This window comes from Anopheles bellator, chromosome 1 (genome assembly GCF_943735745.2).
Source record: "Anopheles bellator chromosome 1, idAnoBellAS_SP24_06.2, whole genome shotgun sequence".
In the NCBI taxonomy this organism is placed as follows: Eukaryota; Metazoa; Arthropoda; class Insecta; order Diptera; family Culicidae; genus Anopheles; species Anopheles bellator.
In genome coordinates, this window is record NC_071285.1 from 7175727 (window position 1) to 7196187 (window position 20461).

The 20461-nt window shown below is 50.6% G+C and overlaps 4 protein-coding genes across 4 annotated transcripts; 2 read left to right on the forward strand and 2 right to left on the reverse strand.

Annotated features, from left to right (window-relative positions):
- The first annotated feature begins 184 nt into the window (after window positions 1–184).
- On the forward strand, window positions 185–933 carry LOC131206227 (DNA replication complex GINS protein PSF3). The gene is made up of 3 exons (XM_058198693.1): window positions 185–311; window positions 369–474; window positions 531–933. The coding sequence occupies exons 1-3, from the start codon at window positions 209–211 to the stop codon at window positions 931–933; spliced, it is 612 nt and encodes a 203-aa protein (XP_058054676.1). The 5' UTR covers window positions 185–208.
- A 65-nt stretch (window positions 934–998) lies between these two features.
- On the reverse strand, window positions 999–1908 carry LOC131206228 (ATP synthase subunit d, mitochondrial). The gene is made up of 3 exons (XM_058198694.1): window positions 1703–1908; window positions 1284–1587; window positions 999–1215 (listed from the first exon to the last, which is right to left on the reverse strand). Exons 1-3 carry the CDS (start codon window positions 1822–1824, stop codon window positions 1123–1125), a joined length of 519 nt encoding a protein of 172 aa, XP_058054677.1. The 5' UTR covers window positions 1825–1908; the 3' UTR covers window positions 999–1122.
- A 322-nt stretch (window positions 1909–2230) lies between these two features.
- Window positions 2231–3448, forward strand: LOC131206226 (nuclear speckle splicing regulatory protein 1). The gene is made up of 2 exons (XM_058198692.1): window positions 2231–2277; window positions 2339–3448. Exons 1-2 carry the CDS (start codon window positions 2267–2269, stop codon window positions 3417–3419), a joined length of 1092 nt encoding a protein of 363 aa, XP_058054675.1. The 5' UTR covers window positions 2231–2266; the 3' UTR covers window positions 3420–3448.
- A 12-nt stretch (window positions 3449–3460) lies between these two features.
- On the reverse strand, window positions 3461–4886 carry LOC131206229 (NADH dehydrogenase [ubiquinone] 1 alpha subcomplex subunit 10, mitochondrial). The gene is made up of 2 exons (XM_058198696.1): window positions 4594–4886; window positions 3461–4533 (listed from the first exon to the last, which is right to left on the reverse strand). Exons 1-2 carry the CDS (start codon window positions 4825–4827, stop codon window positions 3568–3570), a joined length of 1200 nt encoding a protein of 399 aa, XP_058054679.1. The 5' UTR covers window positions 4828–4886; the 3' UTR covers window positions 3461–3567.
- Between the last annotated feature and the right edge of the window lie 15575 nt (window positions 4887–20461).

The following is a 20461-nucleotide window of genomic DNA, read 5'->3' on the forward strand; positions in this document are numbered from 1 at the left end:
TGCCTCGTATCCCGCAGTTGCCCCTTCATAGCAGACTGTGTTGTGGGCTAGCCGACGTGCTTGTCTTCAAAGGCACAGAAAAGATAGCCTGAATGGTGCATGTGCAGTGCAGGAGCGAACAGCTGAGTGGTAAACGGCACCGTAAAAGCGCAAAGTGAAGATAAAACAACTCGCATTTGGATAAACAATCGTTTGCCGGGATCTGACGATGAATGGCCCAAGTTACGTACCGAATTATTACAGTTTGGACGATATTACGGTCACCCAGGAACGCGTACCATGTCGCACGCTACAGGATCTGTATATGATGGGTAAGATCGGGGTACACTTTGCTTCGAATGGCACGAATTCACGTTCACACGTTGCAGGCTTTTTGGACCCTTCGGAGAAGACCTCCAACCTGTCGAGTGACCACACGATGGAACTGCCGCTGTGGGTGGTTTTGCAGCAAGACGAGAGGAACCCGCATTTTGAGTAAGTACTCCAATGCGACACTTTACACAACACCTTATTGATGGCCCCCTTTTCAGGACACAAATACCGGACATTTATAGTGCGGCGTACAAAGAAATCTACAAGGCCGATGCGAACTACGTTGAGCTGGGAGCATTGAATAAATTCTACTACGAGCTGGGTATGTATTTGACGCGCTTCGACACTGCGAACAGTGTGTCGGAAATGCTTCTTACCACGGCCCAGGAGCGGCTGAAAGGACTGAAAGATCTGTGCCAGAATGTGGGCAACGAAAGCTTAAACGTTAACAGCAAGTTCGAGTTCATGGAGCGGCTGCTGTTCAGTGAGGGCTGTAAAACGAACAAACAGTTCGACGATTGGATGCAGGAGAAACAGGTCCACATCCGGTCGACCGAAATAGCGGTAAACCTTCGGAAAAGGAAGCGAAGCCCCGACGGTGATCCAGCGGAAGAGCAATAAATGCGCTTCACGTTTCTCTGTTACATCAATTGCTTGTGGAAGTGTTTTCTTTCTCGCCGTAGATTCCATTGTTCGTGTTGTGTGGGGAGTTAGTAAACTTCAGACTGCTTTATTTCTATTCCGGATACGCGCCGGTAGCAGCGATACCTTGTGTCACTAACGACCGTGCTACTGTACACTCGGATAACTTTAGTGGTGAGGCTCAGCGTTCGGTGCACCAGGCTCCTGCTCCTCCGGAGTGTGGGGCCAGAACGTTGGATGGTTGACGGAATCCACAGCTTGCTGTAATGTACCGACAGAAAAGTATGTAAATGCTGATCATTGATTCCGGACTCCACCCGTCGCCTTACATCGGGGAACGAATCTTTGAAGTCTTCCATGGTCATTTGTTCGAACGGCAGCAGCGACTTCAGGGTAGCGATCTGGGCTTGATGACCGGCAATGCGTGCCTCCGATTCCTTGACGAACTTGGCAATCTCTTGCTGCACTTCTTTCTCCTGCGCCTCCACCAGTTTGGATACGTTGTCGGCCGGATACGGGATCTGCAGCGCTTCGTAGGCCTTCTGGAACTTGTCCACCATGCCGGCAACGGGGACATGCTTCTTGTAGAACGCCCAATCAATCTTCGGTGCCGTTTCGGGGTTGGCCGTGACACTGGAAGGGGTACGGCGAAATCCAAGTCGATTACGAAACACTGCACAGTTCCACGGTCAGGTCACTCCGAGCGACCCGATGACAGGTTTACGCAAACCCGCAAAGTTTCACTAACCTGCGCAAATACTTGTCGCTCTTCGTCTTGAAGGCAGCCAGGTTGGCCTTCTGGTTCGACGGCACACGCTCGGCCAGTGCGGCCCAGTTGATGCTCGATTGGGCGATACGACGGGAAGCCATCGCGAGAGTTCCAAACGACGAAAATACACCGGACAAAATACCTTTCTACGATCCTCCGTCCAATGGCGAGAATGAGAAAATCACCTTATGTAATTTGACAGGTCCGTCGTGAAGTGCCGTTGTTCCAGCAGCTCGAATCAGCTGTCGAGCAGCGTGGTGAATTGGCGGTTTGATTTTGTCGTAAAGATTGTATCGAATATTAGTTTAATCTTCTAAAGCTTAATCTTATAAAGTTTTCTGATTTGTTAGGAGGTTCATTTCATAAACTGTTCGCTTTACAATCTGAAACATCAAAGGATTGTATTTATTTCTATTCCAAATCGAGCGCGGTGATATTCGCTATCTGCTCGAAAAACAGTGCGCAGAAGCCGACGTCAAAGTTTCTCACCAAATTTAGCCTGTAGGGTTTGTTTACAAGCGACGGAGAGAAGATTGCCTGAAAATGTCCAAGAAGTAATGTGTTTTATCGGTGTTTTTCGGCTTTACCCATTGAGAAATCTCTGTTTTCTTTTAGGTACGGTTTGATAGAGCGTGGCGCTGAGTCGGGGCAGACCAAAAAGCATGCAGCGTTCGCGAGCGATTCCGATTCCGATGGTGATGGGACGGGCAAGGTGAAGATAGAGCTCGGCGCTAACCAGAAGCGCCAGGCGGAAGCGATGCAGAAGAAAGCCATAGCGGAGGACCCCACCATCTTCCAGTATGACGAGGTGTACGACGAGATTGTGGAGCAGCGAGACAAAACTTCCGGCCAAGGGAAGGAAAAGGCGAAAGAACGGAAACCAAAGTACATCGAGAAGCTTCTGGAAACTGCGGAACGGCGAAAGAAGGAACAGGAACGTCGTGTTGAACGGCAGGTCCAGAAAGAGCGCGAGGCAGAGGGCGAGCAGTTTAAGGATAAGGAGTCGTTCGTGACGTCAGCCTATCGGGCCAAGTTGGAGGAGATGAAAAAGCTGGAGGAACGCGAACAGCGCGAAGAGTACCTCGAAGCGATCGGCGACGTTACCAAGCAGTCCGATTTGGATGGCTTCTATCGTCACATTTACGAGCAAAAGACAAAAACTTCCGACGAGAAAGATGACCAGGGAGAGAAAGATATCGTTCCGGAACCTGAAAAACCTGTGGAGAAGGAAGAGAAAACTATTCCATTGAAAAGCTCCCAACGTGGCCGGAAGTACCGGAAACGTAAATCGGACGATGAGAATGAGGATCAGTCGGAAAGTACGGCACCGAAGGAGCGGACACACTTACAGTCCAACTTGGATGCCGACTCGGACTTTAGCATCGATTCAGACAGTGGTGATGAATCTTCCGATGGCAAAGAAGATAGTGGCAAGGGTGAGGATCGCAACAAGGAAGAGGGAGATGTGAAGAAAGAAGAATCCAATGGACATTCGAAGGAATCACCCACCACTGATGGCAAAACCGGCGAATCCAAGGATGGGTCGGAGAACGAACAAACTGTGGCTGAAGAACCGGCCGCCAAAAAGCCGAAACCACCGCCCGTTGATATTTGGAAAAAGCGGACGGTTGGAGATGTGTTTGAAGCCGCTCGAGAACGCTACCTCCAGCGACGCCAAACGCAGGAAGCTTGCTAAGTGATGAGCTTTCCGTCAATAAACCATTTAAAAACGTAAGGTTTATTGTAATTTACAATTTAATTTATTAGACTGCACCTTCGATAATGGATTGGGGTTTGTTTCCCGGTTGACTCAAGGAACGGGTCCGGAACGGGTTGTCTGTTTTCTACAGAGTGTTGCGCAGATCCACCTTTGTCTTGGTTAGGATGCCGGTGTCGCCACACTCCGCGTTGTAACCCTTCCGGTATTGCATGCCCGGGGCCGAGAACCACACATCGTACCACGCCTTGAAATCGTCCGGCGCCACCGTCAGCTCGGGAACGTCGAAGCGCGGCACATTGAACGAGTTCATCAGATTCGGCTTGTCCATATACCGGCAGCGGGCCTCGGTCCAATCCTCCTCGTTCTCCATGACCCAGTCGCGCATCTTCGGGTCGTCGTTATCGAACCGATCGAAATCGATTCGCTCGATATCTTCGACGACAACCTCGGTTTCACCGTGATCCGACCAATCGTAAATGAGCAGCTCGGCGTGGGTTCCGATGTCTTTCAGATACTGCTGCTTGTAGATGGACTCCATATCCTTCAGATACTGATCGGTGAGCGCTTTCGATCCGACCTCATTCGGATGCGCTCGCTTCTTGATGCGATCCTTCACCACGTTCACTGGCACGTCCAGATAGATCACAAGGTGCGGCTTCATGAGGTCGCAGAACGTGTTCTTCACCACGTCGTAATACACGGAGCGCGCCCCCTTTGAGAGGTATCCGTTGCGGAACATTGCCTCGGCGAACACGAAGTCGGAGTAAACGGATCGATCGAGCACGACTCCCTCGCCGGTGCTGAAAAGATGTGCCAGCGCGTCGATGTACTGCGAAAAACGTTCCACCAGCATACGCATCTGAAAAGTGGCCACATTGAAATGGGTTGGGTCCTGCAGGAACTTTGCCGTATCGAAGCTCTGCATTGTCGGAGGAAGTTTCGGATCGAGCTGCCTCATATCATAACCGTACGGATTGATGTAATAGTTGTCCAGCGTTGGTTCCGGGAAGTATTTCATCTCCAGCTCCGCGGCCAACTCCTTGGCGAAGGCCGATTTCCCGGCAGCGATGGGACCTTCAACGACGACAACCTACGACGGAAACAGACATGTTCTTTGGCTCGCTGGTCACAGAATAGGCTTCGAACGAACCTTGGTGTTCTCGTCGAACCGGCTGGTCGTGTTCTTCGTCAGCACATCGATACACGCGTTCCAGGCCGTGTATTCCTTTTCCATGTACGGGAAGGGCTTTGGTTTGCTCAGCTTGGAGCCGCGCAAAGTTTTGCCGGAAATGTTTCGCACGGCAGTCAGGAACGGCTTGGGAGCAGCTCCCAGCGCTGACGTTCCCTGCACCAGCCGAACCCCGATACGGAACACGCCGGACATGATGGCAGTGTTGCGAATTCGCCGGGACTGGAGATAAATGAAGAACCACAATAACAATCAAAACAATGGCCCGTGAGCAACCACCCGGCGGAGGAGCAATTACGTAAGAAAACTACGAAAAATCGAACGCTACGGAATGTTATAAGAGCACGCTAACAGTGGAAACGGGTAGCAGCAACCGCGAGTGACGAAAAGCGAATGAAAATCACTTACACTTTAAGTTGCGCGGTGCGGAAAATGCGGAAAAACGGAAAAAACCTCCGCCGAATATTATATTTTCTCGTACGTTCAGTTCAGAGTTTGACGTTTCGCTGTTGTGATGATTCTTGACGTTCGGACTTTATATTCACCACAGTGAATCAACTGTTATACACCGCTTAACGGAAAAAAATTACAGGACAATTTAAAAATGTTTCCAGAATCGTGCAAAAGTGTTACTTATTTAGCTTTTGATTTGATGCAAGTACTTGTAAGATCGTGTGACAAATCGCGTCGATTTTTGTGAGAAGAGCGAACCAGGACCAAATCATAAATCATGCCATTCCGTGTTTCATTTGAAGGCGATCTTAGTAGTCAGTGGTTTGGTCTTTTGAAGTGGAAACAAAATAGTTGCTGGTGAATAGAGTCACTTCCGTGGTTTTCTTAAAGATCTGGAGCACGGAACAATGGCGCACCACAGACAGGAAGCAAAAATGTAAGTAAGTCGTATTGATCCATATTATATCTGCTTGTTATATGCATCCTTAAAAAAGTAATGGTTTAGAGCGAGATAACTAACGACAAAGAATACGCTTTTGGGCTCGTGATAATAATGCTTCCCGTTGAGAATTGGAAACGTTTATTGGGTTCACTGATGAAGTGTTAAGGCTTTTCCAACAGACTCATCAAAACTGGTCTCGACGATCTGAGTCGAATCAATCAAATGGAGCGGTTTAATTGAGCCAATCAAAGCCCCATGACTGGCACAACGGATGTTGTTTTCCATATACACCTGAAAGCTATTAATTTTATCGTTTAGAACAGCCAGAGCCGTATTATCACCAACTTAAAGCTTTTCGTTCATGATGTTGCAATCGTCAGGGTTCGAACGTACGAACGCATAGGAACCGATAAATTGGTCGAGCGTAGGATAATCTATGGACGAATCGCTACACCTGATGATGTGGCATTAAAATTGAAAATGGCCTCTTCCCGGATGAAAGTAAAATTATTCTGCTTCTGGACAATTTTAAATCAGGCAACAAATCATATTTTCAAATATAATTGCTTCCCGTCAAAATCACCGAGAGATTTGCCCTGCAATCTAACTTATTGACAGTGCCACTGAAATAGATTAATCTCCGAAGAACGTACTTAGGGAAATTCTTCGTAAAAATATTATTTTCCATAAATCATCGCAACAGTAGCTTAGCTGTGATGTACTCTGCCGCGCATAGATCGATCAATTTCAATCAAGAAGGATCTCGACTCCGAACGGACTGGCCTTCTGCAGCGGCTGTGACCGGGGCACGGGAAAAGTACATGTGCAGCAGCACATGGGACCACCAACTCTGTTGGTGCTGGGAAAGTTTTCTCCGTAAGCTCTTCCGGTTGGCTGAGAAAAAAAAATCAGGATCCCGATACCACCCCACGATCAGTCGCTCGATCAAACGCTAGATTAAAGGGAAAACCCGAAAGCAGCTTGTCCTAAGCACACCGGCACCCAAAGTCGGAAAATTCCGCAGCAAAGGCGAGTGGGAAAAAGTAAGCAGAAAACTACTTACGAGTGAAACATCAATACTAATGCCCGGCATCAATTGCGGCCCCCCGTGTTGTGGGTGTCCCGGGCGCGTCCTGCTCGCCGGACCATCGGAGCATAGTGGGGCGCTGATAGCGAGAACTTTATCCACCAACTCCGATCAGCACTTTATCCATCGGGATGTGAAAATGGTTCGGTTGAGAAAAAACGAAGCCAAACTTGTACGACGGGGCCGAGGTGAAAGTTGGGCTGCAACGAGGTGCCTGAGCGGCTGCGGACCACCACCACAACAGAGCGGAGCGTAACAAAGTTGTGACCGACCGTTTAGGTAAATGTTACCATAAATAGTGCAAGGTGGAAGGTTAAAAGCGGTGCTTCGAAAAAAAAACACAACACCACGCGAACGTTACGACGCGCCATGATCCGGATCGAATTTCGCGGACCCGGGCCCCCAGGACGTGCATGGGCGTCCTCTCGGTGACGACGACGACGACGCATTGTGCCAGGCGCCGGATGGCTCTTTCTTTCTTCGACAACTTTTACCCGCGGTGTGTCTTCCAGGGGCCGGGGGCCATCTAGGGACTCTCTGTTTATCTTACCGGTGACGCCTGCCGTGACGCGGGGTCCGTGAGTTGAGAATTGAACTTTGTCCGGATTCTGGTAGCAAACGTGGGTTTACTGCATAGCAGATACGGTACCTTGTGGACCCTGGAATGGAGAGAGCAATAACTTCACCGTTGTGTACAGCGCCGTTTGGCCACTTATTGCTTGCTGGCGAGCGAACTAGAAGCAGCCTTTGACACAATGTAGATTTCTCTCGGGGACACGACAAGGGTGCGCAGTAGTTCAATCGCTCCGGGTTCCTGCCAGTCTGCCGGAATGGCTTCTTACCGTGTGGTGAAATGAATGAAGCGTCCAATCGTTTATCACCGGCCGCCACTGTTCCGAAGTCCGCAGTGGCCTACAAGCATCACCTTCGCCTTCGATGACAACGGTAATCCTTCTTCGGCAAAACGCATCCGCCAGTTCCCGGAATCCTCCCCGGATGAAGACATTCAGAACGATCTTATTGCAAACGAATGCAGCCGTCGTGTTGCATGCTCTGGTTTCTGCTCGGTGGAGAGAATTTAATAATTGTAATTAAACCCTGGCGTTATTCCGGACGCTCGGTTACACCCGGCAGCCTGACGGTGTGGCCGCACGAACAGATTGTGCTAAAAGGCGGCCAAGGCGAATGCCACGTAGGACACCGGTGCTGCTGGTGCTGCTGGTACGTGATTTTTGTGGAAGAAATTGCTTCTGGGCCCCGGACACTTGTCCCGGTCCGAGAGAATGCTAACTGTTGGCCACCGCACAGTGGGGCCGTTTGACTGCCACAATGGCGTTGTTTCGAGAAAATTGTTCTCCCAAAACGTGTCCCTTGCGCTGGGGTCTCAGGGCTGTGCAAGTTGAATGAAAGTAATCGGTGGAAACTTTCTCGAACGAAGAGTAATGAATTAAAATCGCTTCAACGCGATCGCTTCATTATATCACCGCAACGATCCGCCGATTAAACGGTCCATCACATTTCAATCATCCGTTTGCAAAATTAAATTGGGTCCACAACACCCTTGGTGGTGGTGGTGGTGCAGGGTGCTTTTTGGCCAAAGTTCGCTAAATAATGTATGCGCGCTTGATGCGGTCGTTCGGTTCGGGTGGCGTCAAAATCCCGCAACTTTGGTTGAGTTTTTAGACTCATGAAATTTTATGACTTTCCAAGGCTCTCGCCGAAGAAGTTATGGGCCCCCGTTTATGGCTAATGGTCGGCCATTTTTGATTCCCTCACCGCACCACCACGCGCCTTGCGGAGCCACGTGGCGTGAGTTATTATTATTGCTGAACTCGAACCGTTTATCATGCGTTTGCCACATTACTACACTACCGCTGGCAGAGACGACGGAACCGTGTCCTGTCAGCGCGAGCGCCTCTCAATTGACGGGGATTTTAAGGCTGTAAACCAGGGGAAAATCTGTTCCGGAGAGTGAGACTGTGAGGAACTTTTTTCCGGAAATAATCACGGGCCGTAACACGTTGACCGCCTGATTCTTTAATCAAGCGCGAAAAAGTCTGCCTTCTTGTTCGGGAGGGGCGTCGTAATGAGAATGCCAAGCAGATTGACAGCAGCGACTTACGCGCAAAGAACGCGCCCGGACCAATTATGACACCCCGGCGATGGAATGGCCAAATATCCAAAAAGCTCGCCCGAAACGGGTGCGCCTTGCTGCGCGAAGGCTACGGCACACGAAACCGCAGCATCCCGCAAACGGGCTGGGGCACGGTTTCTGGTCGTCGTCCTGGCCGTCGATTCCACAGGCACGTTCCGTGGCGCAAGCCGTTTCTGGCTGCAATCACCATTCACCGCCACCACCATCAGCCAGCCCGTGGTTCGAACATCGCCCGATGTCGTCCTCGTCCTTGTCGTCGGTGTCGCGTTGGCCGAAACTCTTTTCTGCAGACTCGGCGAATATCCCCACGTGAGTGATAAGTTTAAATTAAACTTTGTCTCGAGACGAGTTTTATGTTTCGTGTGGCACTTTTTTCTACGCTCTCTCTCTCTCTCTCTCCCTGGGTGGTTCTCCTATATTTGCTTTCACGTTATGTGGAGGGGTGGTTTGTTTGTCCTGAGCTTGGCCGGCACGTGCCCCTCCGGACGACCCCCAGCGAGCCGTCGAGTATTTGTATTTGGCTGCGCGGCGATGGTGGCCAAAACCCAGCACAATTGCAGAGGCAACAGGGTGTGTGTGGAGAGTTTTTGGTTCCTTTACTTCCCTGGCTGCCGGGAAAGTGTCACTCTGCTGCCGAGGAAGCGAGGGAGAGAGAGGGAGAGACGGGGGCCAAAACACACATCGAGCGCTATTCTCGTTGAATGTAATTATTGAAATGCGAATCCTTGGCAAACGAGATGTCAGCTTCAGTCCGGCGTGTTTCGGTCGAGCAGAAGGCTGCCGGAGGTTGCCGGAATTAGAGAAGCTGAGTTTGGGTGTGTATGTGTGTGGTCGTCACACTTACATTTCCCGGGTGCTGGGAAAAGCGCGCTGGAAAAGCGCACTCGAACGGAGCAGCGAAGTGGTCCGGGGCACCGCAACAATGTGACCAACGACGGTTGACGGGCTGTCTGTCCGGCTGTTGTGCAGTGGCTGAGCCCGAAAGCTTAATATTTTATTATTTTTGGGGAGCCAAACTGGGATAGTCGAAAATTGAACTACAACGGTCATTTGGTAATCTCTTTCTCTCTCTCTCTCAGTGCACTTTCGGAGTGCAACTTCGGATAACATTCTACGGGTTGCAGGAACTCCAATGGCGTTCGGTTTACTGTTGATCGACCACACGCTGAACTCATTTCCTAAATTGCTTCCTCATGGAAAAAATGTAGTAAATAGCCAATTGTGCAGCGCAGACCGTAAGTGATGAGGCCACCCTTTTTAAATAGTACGCCATCTGCCCGACCTGCCCGAACCTAGTTCTAACGCGACAGGACCTGAGCGTTGGCTTTATTTTTTGCGCCTCTCAGTAAATAAATCGCTTTCCCCAGGTCCCCGCAGCTCGCAGCTCGTCCCTTGGTTATGATTTAATTTCCGAAATGCACTTCCGGTCCCAGCCGGCACTTTGCGTTCCGGCAGTCGCAGATGTCTCCGGTCTCCGGGCATCTCATTTACTGGCGTCTGGCGTAAACGAATGCAACGGGCCGGAAATGTTTAATGTTAAATCGACGCGAGAGAGAGAGAGAATGCGACCACCGGTTCGAGGTCCGTCTTAATTTGTTGTTCACTTCTACACGGTCCGGACGGGCAGAGTCCGGCCATCATAACGATTGCGCCACTCGAAGGCCACTCTCAACAAAGTCCGGCTTCCGGTCCGGCAAACTCTGGAGGCGCGAAAGTCACACAGACCCCGAAGCCGAAAGGGGTTGTGGAGTGTGGCCGCAGCCGGCCGTTTTATCGTCCGTTTTGCCCCAGGATTTCCCGGGTGTTTCCGGGGGGGGGGGGGGCTTTCCGGATTTCGGTTAAGAAAACGCGGAGGGGCCCAAATTTAGAACAAATTACCACTTCCTTCCTACCACCGGGCCCTGCTACCGGGCCTGTGGCCGGATGGCCCGCCTTCCTCCCTACCGCCGCCCGTAGATAAGGTTTTCGGTTTTGCAAGTTTAATGACACCATCTGTGGTGGCGGGCCCGGAGCCGGAACAGGCGCCGAAAACCGGGGGAACCGGAATTGTTGGCCAAATTTCTTGCCCCACTCGAGTGTGTGCGGGTGTGCACTACAGGCTGGCCACTACTTACGAGGACGAGGCACCAGCACGGTGACGGTGGCGTTGGTGGTTGTGTGCAGAATATTTATGGAGCGGAGCATTTTTATTTCGTCCTCCTTCGGCGTGTGGAGCGCGTGTGTGTGCGGGTGGGGGACGGGGGGGGGTTCCAACGCCATTTTGCTCCGGCACTACACTAATATGCGTTGCCTTCACGGGTTCGCTCTCTCGCGCTCTCTCTCGCTCTCGCTCGGAAGCCGCTCGGAAAATAGTCGCCAGGAAAAGTGCCGTGGTTCGTGCCGTGCCAAACGTAGATTATTAATATGCTAAATGGAGCGTACCGAATAATTGCACCATTTTCTGCCTGCGGGTGGTGTGGGTCCGGCAGGCCCCCGGACCCGGCCCCACCCAGTTCCCCCAGTGGCGCCGCGCTTTAGTTTTTGGTTCTCACGCTTCGGGATCCTGCAGCCACCCGAAAAAGCCACTGAAGAACCGATAGAATCAAGTGTCCTCGTGATTTACCATTACCGGCCCTGCCCGGCCATACACCCACCCGCGTACAGCGAGACACTTTTTTCGCCCGTGGGGCGTGGAAAAACGTGGGGCAGACCGAAAAAAAAACCCGGGGCCCGGGCGCTCAAATGATATGCTTCCCATTTGTGGCACACAATTTGAGTTTAGCATATGTTTTCGTTTCGCTTGTGGCCCGTGGCCACCGCCGAGGCGGGTTTTTCCTTTCCTTCGAACAGCTGCTGCAACCGGGCAACATTTGCGCAACATCACGCTTCAAGCAATGAAGCGATCACCCCGGGGCTCCCGGGGGCGGAGTGTTTATGTTTTTGTTCCACTTCTTAGCCTCAGCTCGGCGAATTTTGCCTCACGTAGCATTATCTGCGGCTGTTGTTGTTCTCTTTCAGGCCACGTTTACATATTTTGTTTCAAATAACTTCCAGCGCGCTGCACATACACGCGCGGCCCACCGAAAAGGTGGATCATTAAACGGTTTTCGGATCCTTTTCGTTTGCTTTCGAGCGAGCGGAGTGTTTGGTGGAAATTATGTGCCGCTCACCCCCCCTGCAGGAGTCCCTAATTCGCGATAGCAAAGTTGCATTGTTGCCGCGCCAAAGTTGGACCGCTTTTTTCCGACCGAATGGACGCAAACATTGGAAGGAATTGTGGAATGAAACGTTCAATAAAACCCAATATGGACACCTTCGGGAGTGTTGGTACGCAACCATTAGTTGGGGAGCACTAATGGGTGGAAGTTCCTTTGTGGGACCACAAATCGAACAAAGAAGGTGTTTTATGAATTTTATCTCCTATGCACGAGTCCGGACAGACACGTCCGACGCTGAATCGGTTGGGTCTTTTTTGAGACTCTAAAAGATACACGCGACAGACAGACAGACGCTTCTTTTTAGTGAGCTGAGGCTATTAAGAAGTTTCCCGACGCAGCTTTTAATAGTTTTTCGCAACCATTCTGCCCCGGCAAAGTTTTGAACCGTTTTTGGTAGCCCAGATGAGAAGTCGTTCGGTTCACCGTAGACCGATTCGAGGGCTGCAGCAATACAGCTATTTCCGGCTCAGACACGGCGGAAAGAGTTCCTGAGTTCTGTAATGCTAAAAAACCGTGAGCTTTACGAGACTTTTGGGGACAAATAACTCGTTCTCGAACACATAACCGGAGCCGTGTTTGATCAATGTGATACGCAAAAAGTCATTTGCAGAGCCTTTCAATGTTCTAATCAGCTTATCGCTCGCACTAATCCCACGGAGCCCCGGTGTCCCGGATTGATAATCTTACACGATTGGTGTTACTGCCAGATTACAACCGTTCAAGGGTGCATCAGGAATATGTGCGGAACTTTGCGCGGTACCCAACTCACGGTTGGGCTACAGTCGTAACCCGACCCAAGTAGCGAGCCAGACGGATCGTATTCCTGGAAGAACCACCCAAACCGTCGCCCGGAAAGGTTTGCCCGCATTACTTTCGCCTCTTACGGGCCCGTGGGTTTGAGCAATGTTCCTGTGATCCCACCCACAGGGGGGAGGGTTAAGTAGCCCCGACACCCGTGGCGTATCCGGTTGCTTTGTTTTAGAACTAACCCTCCCAAAAACGAGGAGAAAAAATCCAAAAAACAACTCGCGAACTCCGCGACAACCGAAAACAATTTTCCATGCATCCACCCTAATGGGGCATCAAACCGGATGGGGGGGAGCCAGGCTGTTCGATAAGTGAGATGGAAAGGGGTCCCGGTGTGCCCACCCACCCACCGGTGGGTTTGGGAAAAGTCCAAAAGTCAAACAAACAAACGCAATTAACCCGCAACGCACAGTGCGCGAGACTCCCGGAAGCTGGCCCCCCCTTTTTCGGGTGGGGAGACGGGTTCTAGACGGGCGGGGGGATGTGGGGGACCTAAAGTCAAAATTCGCGCACCGAACCCGAAAATCCGTTGGCGGAGGCCTAGTGGAAATACAAAACACCGGGACCCGTGTCGTGTCGGGCGAACGAGAAACTTTTGAGCGGGAAGGAATGCCGGGACGAAAGGCCAGCCGGGGAAAGGTGTTAAAAGTTGCCGGCTGGATGTTGTGCTTTCGATTACCATGTTCCCTCGCGCGGTCGTTTGATCCTCGATCCTCTTATCTCGCGCTTGACGGCCGTCTAACTGACAGCCTGACAGTCAGCGTTCGCTCGGGGCTGTCAGTTTGCTGTGAGTTATGGTTGCGATGGAAACGCATCGCAACGCGCGACGGGGGGCTTATTGGGTGCTGAAGGGTGCTTTAGGCTCCGGAGCTTAATTTCTGTTTTTCCCCTTTTTTCCATTGCCGAGCGGAAATTATTCTTTGGCCCTGCTGGATGCTGTAAGTCGACACGGCCACGGGACCCTACTCGACTCGATTTTTAATAAACGATGCATAATTAATCATGTCCGGAATGGGGGGCTCGGATGGCACAAGTTGTCACGACATGCTGTCTTTGCTGCCACCCGGACCCTTTACGGGGGGGTAAGGTTATTAATTTTAACGTATTATCTTATTAAATTTGGAATTAAAATGAACCACTCTACGGCGGCGGCGGCGGCGGCAGCGAAGAAGCGGGACCCGAAGGAACAACATACACACTGCTGCTGCTCCTGGCGGTGCGTGCTCGAAAAGTTATGAATTACACTTTTCTGACTTTCGGAGCCCCGTCGGTAACCTGCCGCGGTGCTCCGGGATTCGGAAATAATTTCGCATTCTCAGCCCACCAGGTGGGCCGGTGGAAAATTTGTATCGCAGATGTTACTCAATATTTTAGCAGAGTGAGTCAAAGTCCGCCCCAAAGGTTTGCCGGAGGAGGTACGTGAGCTAGGTCGGGTCCGTAGTTACACAGCCAGCACAGTCGGTCCGCTGCGAAAGGTGGGATTTTAATTAAACCATAGTTTGTAGCCATTTGATGGAATAATTATTTCACCCAAGTGTCGGGGCCACGCGAAAGGTGTACGGGTCGCCTGCCACCAAGACTTTACCCGGCAACGGTCGAGGAACCCCGGGAGTCACGGGAGGGGAATCAAAAGTCCGTTCCGAAGTCAATCGAAGGACTGCACTCCCGCCGACGGGAGCCAACGATTTGTCTTCTGACCGGGAGATGTCCAGAACCCTGGGGGTGGGGTCTACCGGGGAGGGAAAATCAATAAAACATCAGCTATTCAAATATACACTCCGAGGATGAGAGGACTTCAGTATCGGCAGTCTCTGCTGTCGCCCTGTGCGGTGATGGGCAAGAAGGTGTCCATCGGAGGACCGGTCCTTTTGGCCCGGGGGGTGCGCCTTTCGGGGAGCATATTTTTGTAGGATAAAGTTTTTCCGGAAACGACCGGAAGTGCCGTGCCGGGCCGGGTCAGGGCACCGGGACCATCGTGCCATTCTGGTTTCTTCCGACTTCCGGACGTTATTCGCTTCCAATTCGTTGGTAATTGCGTACGAGTGTCCCTGTCGGTGTGTGTTCGTGTGTTTGTGTTATGGAGCATGTTAGGCCAAACAGCATAAACAGAGTGGGAAGAGCCCCGGCACCCGGCCACCGTGGGTCCGAAGGTCAGCCATTCGGGAGCTCCAACTTTTTCGGGGGGGAAATCTAATAAAAATGGGAATGTAATTTTTACGCACGCTTTCATATGCAAGCTCTGACCGCGATTGGGAAAATGTTCCGTGTTTTGAGTCGTTCATTTTGAGAGGCCAACATTGCTAGGCATTCCGATCACAACCATTTCCGCCCTAGGTCGATGATGGGTCTCCGGGTTTCCTGAGGTTGTTTTCGCTGTACAGTTCAGCGACGTTATGTTTAAAATACTAAATAAGAAGATGGAAATTTATTTCAAGTGAACCGAAAATAACCCATGAGTCTTTTGCGGATGCAACTTCTCCCTTTGCTCTTTTGTCAACGTGTTTGTCCATCGGACCATCGATGATCCTGACTTGTTTGGAGTGTGATTCTCAGACCAAATCAATTAGTCACTGTGGTTGTGCAATTGATCGATCTTTTCTTCCGAATTTCCGTTTGAGCCTTCCTTCATTTATGTTTTCCCTTAAGGTTCACGGTACTATGATCCTCGTTGTCAATCGAACAATGCTTATGATTACCTAGACACGAGTGAATCATTGACTCACGTGCTCGTGATGTGTTCGATGCAAGAGCCTAGACAGTGTTTTAAGTTTGATGCGCATAGCAATGCTAAACGATTTAATTATAGTTCCACTGACCAACTGGAACCAAAAAGGAATGCGGTTCCTTCGGGAGTTTAACAATCCATCAAATTAAATCCAACGACTCCTAATATTTTTATATTTTTTTTTACCAAATGTTGAATGTTGAAACTTTATTTTGAGCGCTACAGAAAGCTACGGGCGAACTTCTGATTAACGACGGACAAACTGCTGATAACCAACAACTGCATTACTTTAAAGTATGAAGTTCTTCTCGCCACACTCGTCGACGTCCCAATGAAGTCCATCAAATCGTAATCGAAAGCAATGCAGTGTGCAGTAGTTTGTTTGGTAGTATTTCTTCCACAAACTAACCCCGGTGCTCGTAAGCAGTTTATCAAACTACGTACACTGTTTGTTCCGCAAACACATTGTTGTTAGCGTTTGTTTGTTCCGAAGCTGTTTGTGAACACAAGTTTCTCGGGACAACACTTTCACTGGCACACGGCGGCGGTGGTCCACCAGAAGTTGTGCGTTACAAATCGGAAGTCCTTCGATCGTGTGTGAGCCGGGTACTGGCGTCCGGGCAACTCCACTCTAGCGGCATGGATGAATGGATATAATGTTCGGTAAATGCGAAGTAATTTCCCGATTTCATACATCAATTTAGCACCCCCCCCGCCAAGGGCTGGTCGGCACGGGACCCGGGCCCCGGGGCCATTGTGGTCCGGTAAACCGCACACAAGTATAATATATTTGTGTTTGAAAGAAAATTGCGCTCCTTTCTCGCGCTTTCGGGAGAAGCTCTTTTGGGCTACGCTCCGGCTGCTGCTGCAGAATGGCTTGGCTTGTCAGCGGAAAATGAAAAATGCATACTTCGAGCCCGGGGAAAACTATTGAGCGTTGGACTGAAAAACACCCGCAGGGCGGGAAAAGGTGGGATAAAATGGAACGGGAACAATATGCTTCGAGATGCAAAATGTGGCGTGTGTTGTGTTGATTGCGATGGGCGCGCCGTGTTGGTGGGCCATTATCGTGAAGGTGTTTTGCTTTTATTTTCTAACTTTTCCACTCTCTCTCGCTCTCTGTGTGGGGTGTTAACCACCCAATCTCCACCACCTCGAGGCCCCGGGGCCACCGTGGGGAAAGTTTTTGTTTCGAATATGAGCGCAACAACATTGTGTGTTCCGCGTGATAGCATGAAGCAATATTAATGTTACAAGTTCGTGAAGGTTCCGAGCCGCCGCGCCGGCAGCTTCTTGCGTTCGATTCGCTCTCGACGAGGAGACACACATAGAAACACCCACACAGGGACGGAGGCAGTAATATTGGAGGGAATGGGCGATAATTTTGCTCGTATTCCCCAGTGGCGTATGCGGTTGTTGCCGCTACGCTATTTGACCGCCTCGCTCTCAGTCTGCTCACCTTAAGAAGCTCGTCGCCGGCGAAGGAAAAAGTTTTATCTCTGGCCAAACACGGTGGCCAAACGGTGGTTGTCGTTGAAACTTTTCCACCTTCGCAACCTTCGGAAGCGGCGCGCCCGCGAAGCGAAGGACATCTCGAATGGCGTGCGTGGCCGGTGCTTGCAAGTGTGATGACTAATTTAACTTATGCGCCACTTATGGTAACGGTCGATCGGTGTTCGCGGGCGATAAAATAAACAAACTCGCCCGCCGGGGCCTGCCCGAGTTGTCACGTGCAGTTAGTTACCGGACGGTCCCGGAAGTTCATATTTCTTGCCATTTGTCACTCACGCGGTTGTTTGTGGGATGGCGGCACGGTTTTATTTCCCACGGCTTGAACCCGTGGGAGGCCCTCCAGAGTTTGGATGTAGATCAAATTATGGAGATGTGCGCGCTACACTCCGGTCCGGGATCGAGGGTGATTGAATAACCGGTGTCAGAGAGCGAACGCGAAATTAAATTAATGCTGCGTGTGCGTAGTTGATATGTGATATACGCGAAGGCATTAATGAAATGGATCATTTTCACTCGCTTTCCAACGCGCATCTCGCTTAATTGGAAAGTATGCGAGGCGAAGAATTGACCGAATCGAAAAGCAAGTATCCTGGTGGCCTTATTTGCAGTACATGCCGTTGTAGCGGGCAGTGTTTACAGATCGTCCCGGACGACGAACGGTTTTCGAAGGTTCATTAGCCGGCCAATGTTTGACCTTTTTCTCATTATGGCCGCTTATGGTGGTTTGCTTTTGATAATTTGAATATTTTCCAATAAATTTCCGGTTCGAGTGCACATTCGTTCCGATTCACGCCAGTCCGAGGGTCCGTCAATGAGTCGGACATTGGGTGTGATTTGAGTGAATTAATATAATAACTAATTCACTCTTACTGAAGGGTGTCTCTGTCCTTAAATTGGCCAACTTCTACTTCTACTTCCATTGGTCAATTTCCTGGACAGGAGTACTATACTGGGCAACTGGGAGAGGAAAGGTGGCAGAGATTTGCAAGAACATAAAGCTGTCGAAATTCGCAAAGAAATATCTCGTATGACAGGCTATCTTTTCGTATGGTTAAAAAAGTAGCGACCGCCCCGGAAGTTCCAACCAGGAAATGAACCAGGAAAATTATGTCCGAGAGTGCCTAAACAAACGTCTGTTGCCTTTCTTAAAAAAATACAAAGGTTCTTTACTGTTTTGGCTGGATTTAGCATATTGTCATTATGGGAAATAGGCCGTGGAGTGGTATGCCACAAATAAGGTCCAAGTGGTGCCCAAAGACATGAACCCATCCAAATCGAAAAATATTGTGCCATGATCAAGCGGAACCTCTAAAAGACTCGTAAAATAGTTGTAAGTGAGATGGATTCAACCAATTTTGGACAGGGACACCCTTTATTAATACTCTTCACTATAAATATAATTCACTTACATTTGGAATTCGAAAAGGACGAAAACACAACTTCCACCGAGGTCCACTGTGGCGATAGCAGTGAATCATTGAAATGCTCTCATAAAATGACAAAAACTTGCAGATAAGAGTTTGCAAAAAGTTGGATTTTAATTTAAAAATTGCAATCACAATCTGATACGGCCGCGGCATAAGGCCTTTACATGTGCACAGGACATTCCGCTACACTTCCACCAGCTTTGGCCAATTTGTATTGCCGACCGGCTGCACACGCAGCAGCATATCGAGCATAAAAGCACCCAACACGGTCCTATTTATCTCTCCTCCGTTTGGCCCGCTCGAATTATTGCTCGAAAACATTCCACACCACGTCCCCGCGCGGAACGAACAAACATTTTCGCGCGAACATTATCTCCCATTCGCGGACGGGACACGCAAAATGGCGCCGTGCAGATAAAATTTTTGACATAAGAATTTTCCACACGTCCGACTGATCGATCGATCGCTTTCTGTTCGCGAACGACTCTGGTCACAACGAAAAAACACGAAACAGGAAAACACCAACAGAAATGCAGTCAAAAGGTGGAAGTGGATCGCAAGCACAGTGGCGTGCCTCGACTCTTAAAATCCTGTCGCTGGAAAAATAGTTTTATCGAAATAACTCCCTTTGTCGTCGGCCGCGTTCGGCCGGAGTATCGCTCGATTAGCTCGGAACTAGCTCGGTGGGGTGGGTTCCAATCGAAATCGGATTGGAGTTGGAACAACACTTCCGGTCCGTTTCGCACGACATCGCGTGTGTGCCTCGTTCCCGCTGTGGTTCCGCTGCCGGGGGTTTTTTCCCCGGCTTTGAAGTTTTGCGCCGTTTTGTGCCCGAAAGCCCCGGCCCCTTGATGGATTGGAGTCCGGCCGGAACGGGGACGCACAAACAGGCAGACAAACAAACTGTACAACCCTCACGACAGCGGGGCGGAGCCCACCTGATAGCGAACCGGTGGTTCCGGTGCCGGCTGATGGGCTATTGATTGATATTACGCCAAATCAGCGCACCCGCAGCCAATCGAAAGAACTACTTACTCGTTCCGCCACATTCGGTTCGGTTTCCTGTTTTTATCGAGAACTTATCCTCGACAAAGTTGCTAATGACTTGGGGAGAAACCAAGAATTGGCGATCGGAAAGGATGCAGAAATAATAAAGGACCACACAGCTCATTCATCGGCGCCCTCTGACTCTGATCAACTTGAACTCTCCGTTGGCGTCGAGACTCCATCAAGTGTACCCACCCAAATGTAGTTCCAATTCGCACCACGTGGAAGCCAACAAAAAACCGACTGTGACGGCGGCGGCACGCACACGCAGCGACTGCTCGATTGTATTCAATTTAAAGCCCACTTCACCGACCCGACACCGGAACCGGCTCGCTGGGTCCGCACCGGAGAAATAGAGGAACTACTGCGGAAAAGGGGACTCCGGGAGAGAAAAAAAACAATCAAAATAGAAATCATTTCCCAGTCGTCGCCCGGAACACAAAGCGAACACCGGCAAAGAATTGGCCAGAAGCGGGGTGAGCGGGGCGTGTGTAACAATATCGGCTCGAACAAAGGCTCGAAACAGGGACGGCAAATGGCCGCTCACCAGCACCGGGGCCAGGTAACGGAAAGCGTCCTTTTTTTTGCTGCTGCTGCGAAGGCACCCGCAACACGGACGACGACCCACCGGGCGGCCAGGATACTCCCAGAAACGTCAAGTGCCACGTCCGGATTTATTTGATTTCCATTCGTGTAAACCAATACTGACGCTAATGGCGAGCGGAGCATAGAAATTTTCACGCCTCGCCCGGGGAAAAGCGGAGGAACGGAAGAGCGGGGCCGATTGACTGGCGGGCGACCTCCTGAGCCCAGTCCAGAAATTGAGGTTGCATGTTGTGCCCGACCCGCCCGAGTCGGGTGAACCTCCCCGGGGTGGAGGGTGGGCTGACTTTTGGGCCTGGCCCCAACACACACACCGACACACGGTGATTGTCAGCCATCGACACACACCCATACACACGCGGACGCGTCCACCA

Coding starts and splice junctions, on each gene's coding strand:
- LOC131206229 (XM_058198696.1), bottom strand. CDS start 4,827: ATGTCCGGCGTGTTCCGTATCGGGGTTCGGCTGGTGCAGGGAACGTCA. Junction 4,534..4,593: donor GGTTCGACGAGAACACCAAG/GTTCGTTCGAAG, acceptor TTTCCGTCGTAG/GTTGTCGTCGTTGAAGGTCC.
- LOC131206227 (XM_058198693.1), top strand. CDS start 209: ATGAATGGCCCAAGTTACGTACCGAATTATTACAGTTTGGACGATATT. Junction 312..368: donor ACAGGATCTGTATATGATGG/GTAAGATCGGGG, acceptor CACACGTTGCAG/GCTTTTTGGACCCTTCGGAG. Junction 475..530: donor GAGAGGAACCCGCATTTTGA/GTAAGTACTCCA, acceptor CCCCCTTTTCAG/GACACAAATACCGGACATTT.
- LOC131206228 (XM_058198694.1), bottom strand. CDS start 1,824: ATGGCTTCCCGTCGTATCGCCCAATCGAGCATCAACTGGGCCGCACTG. Junction 1,588..1,702: donor AGCGACAAGTATTTGCGCAG/GTTAGTGAAACT, acceptor TACCCCTTCCAG/TGTCACGGCCAACCCCGAAA. Junction 1,216..1,283: donor TCAAAGATTCGTTCCCCGAT/GTAAGGCGACGG, acceptor GGTACATTACAG/CAAGCTGTGGATTCCGTCAA.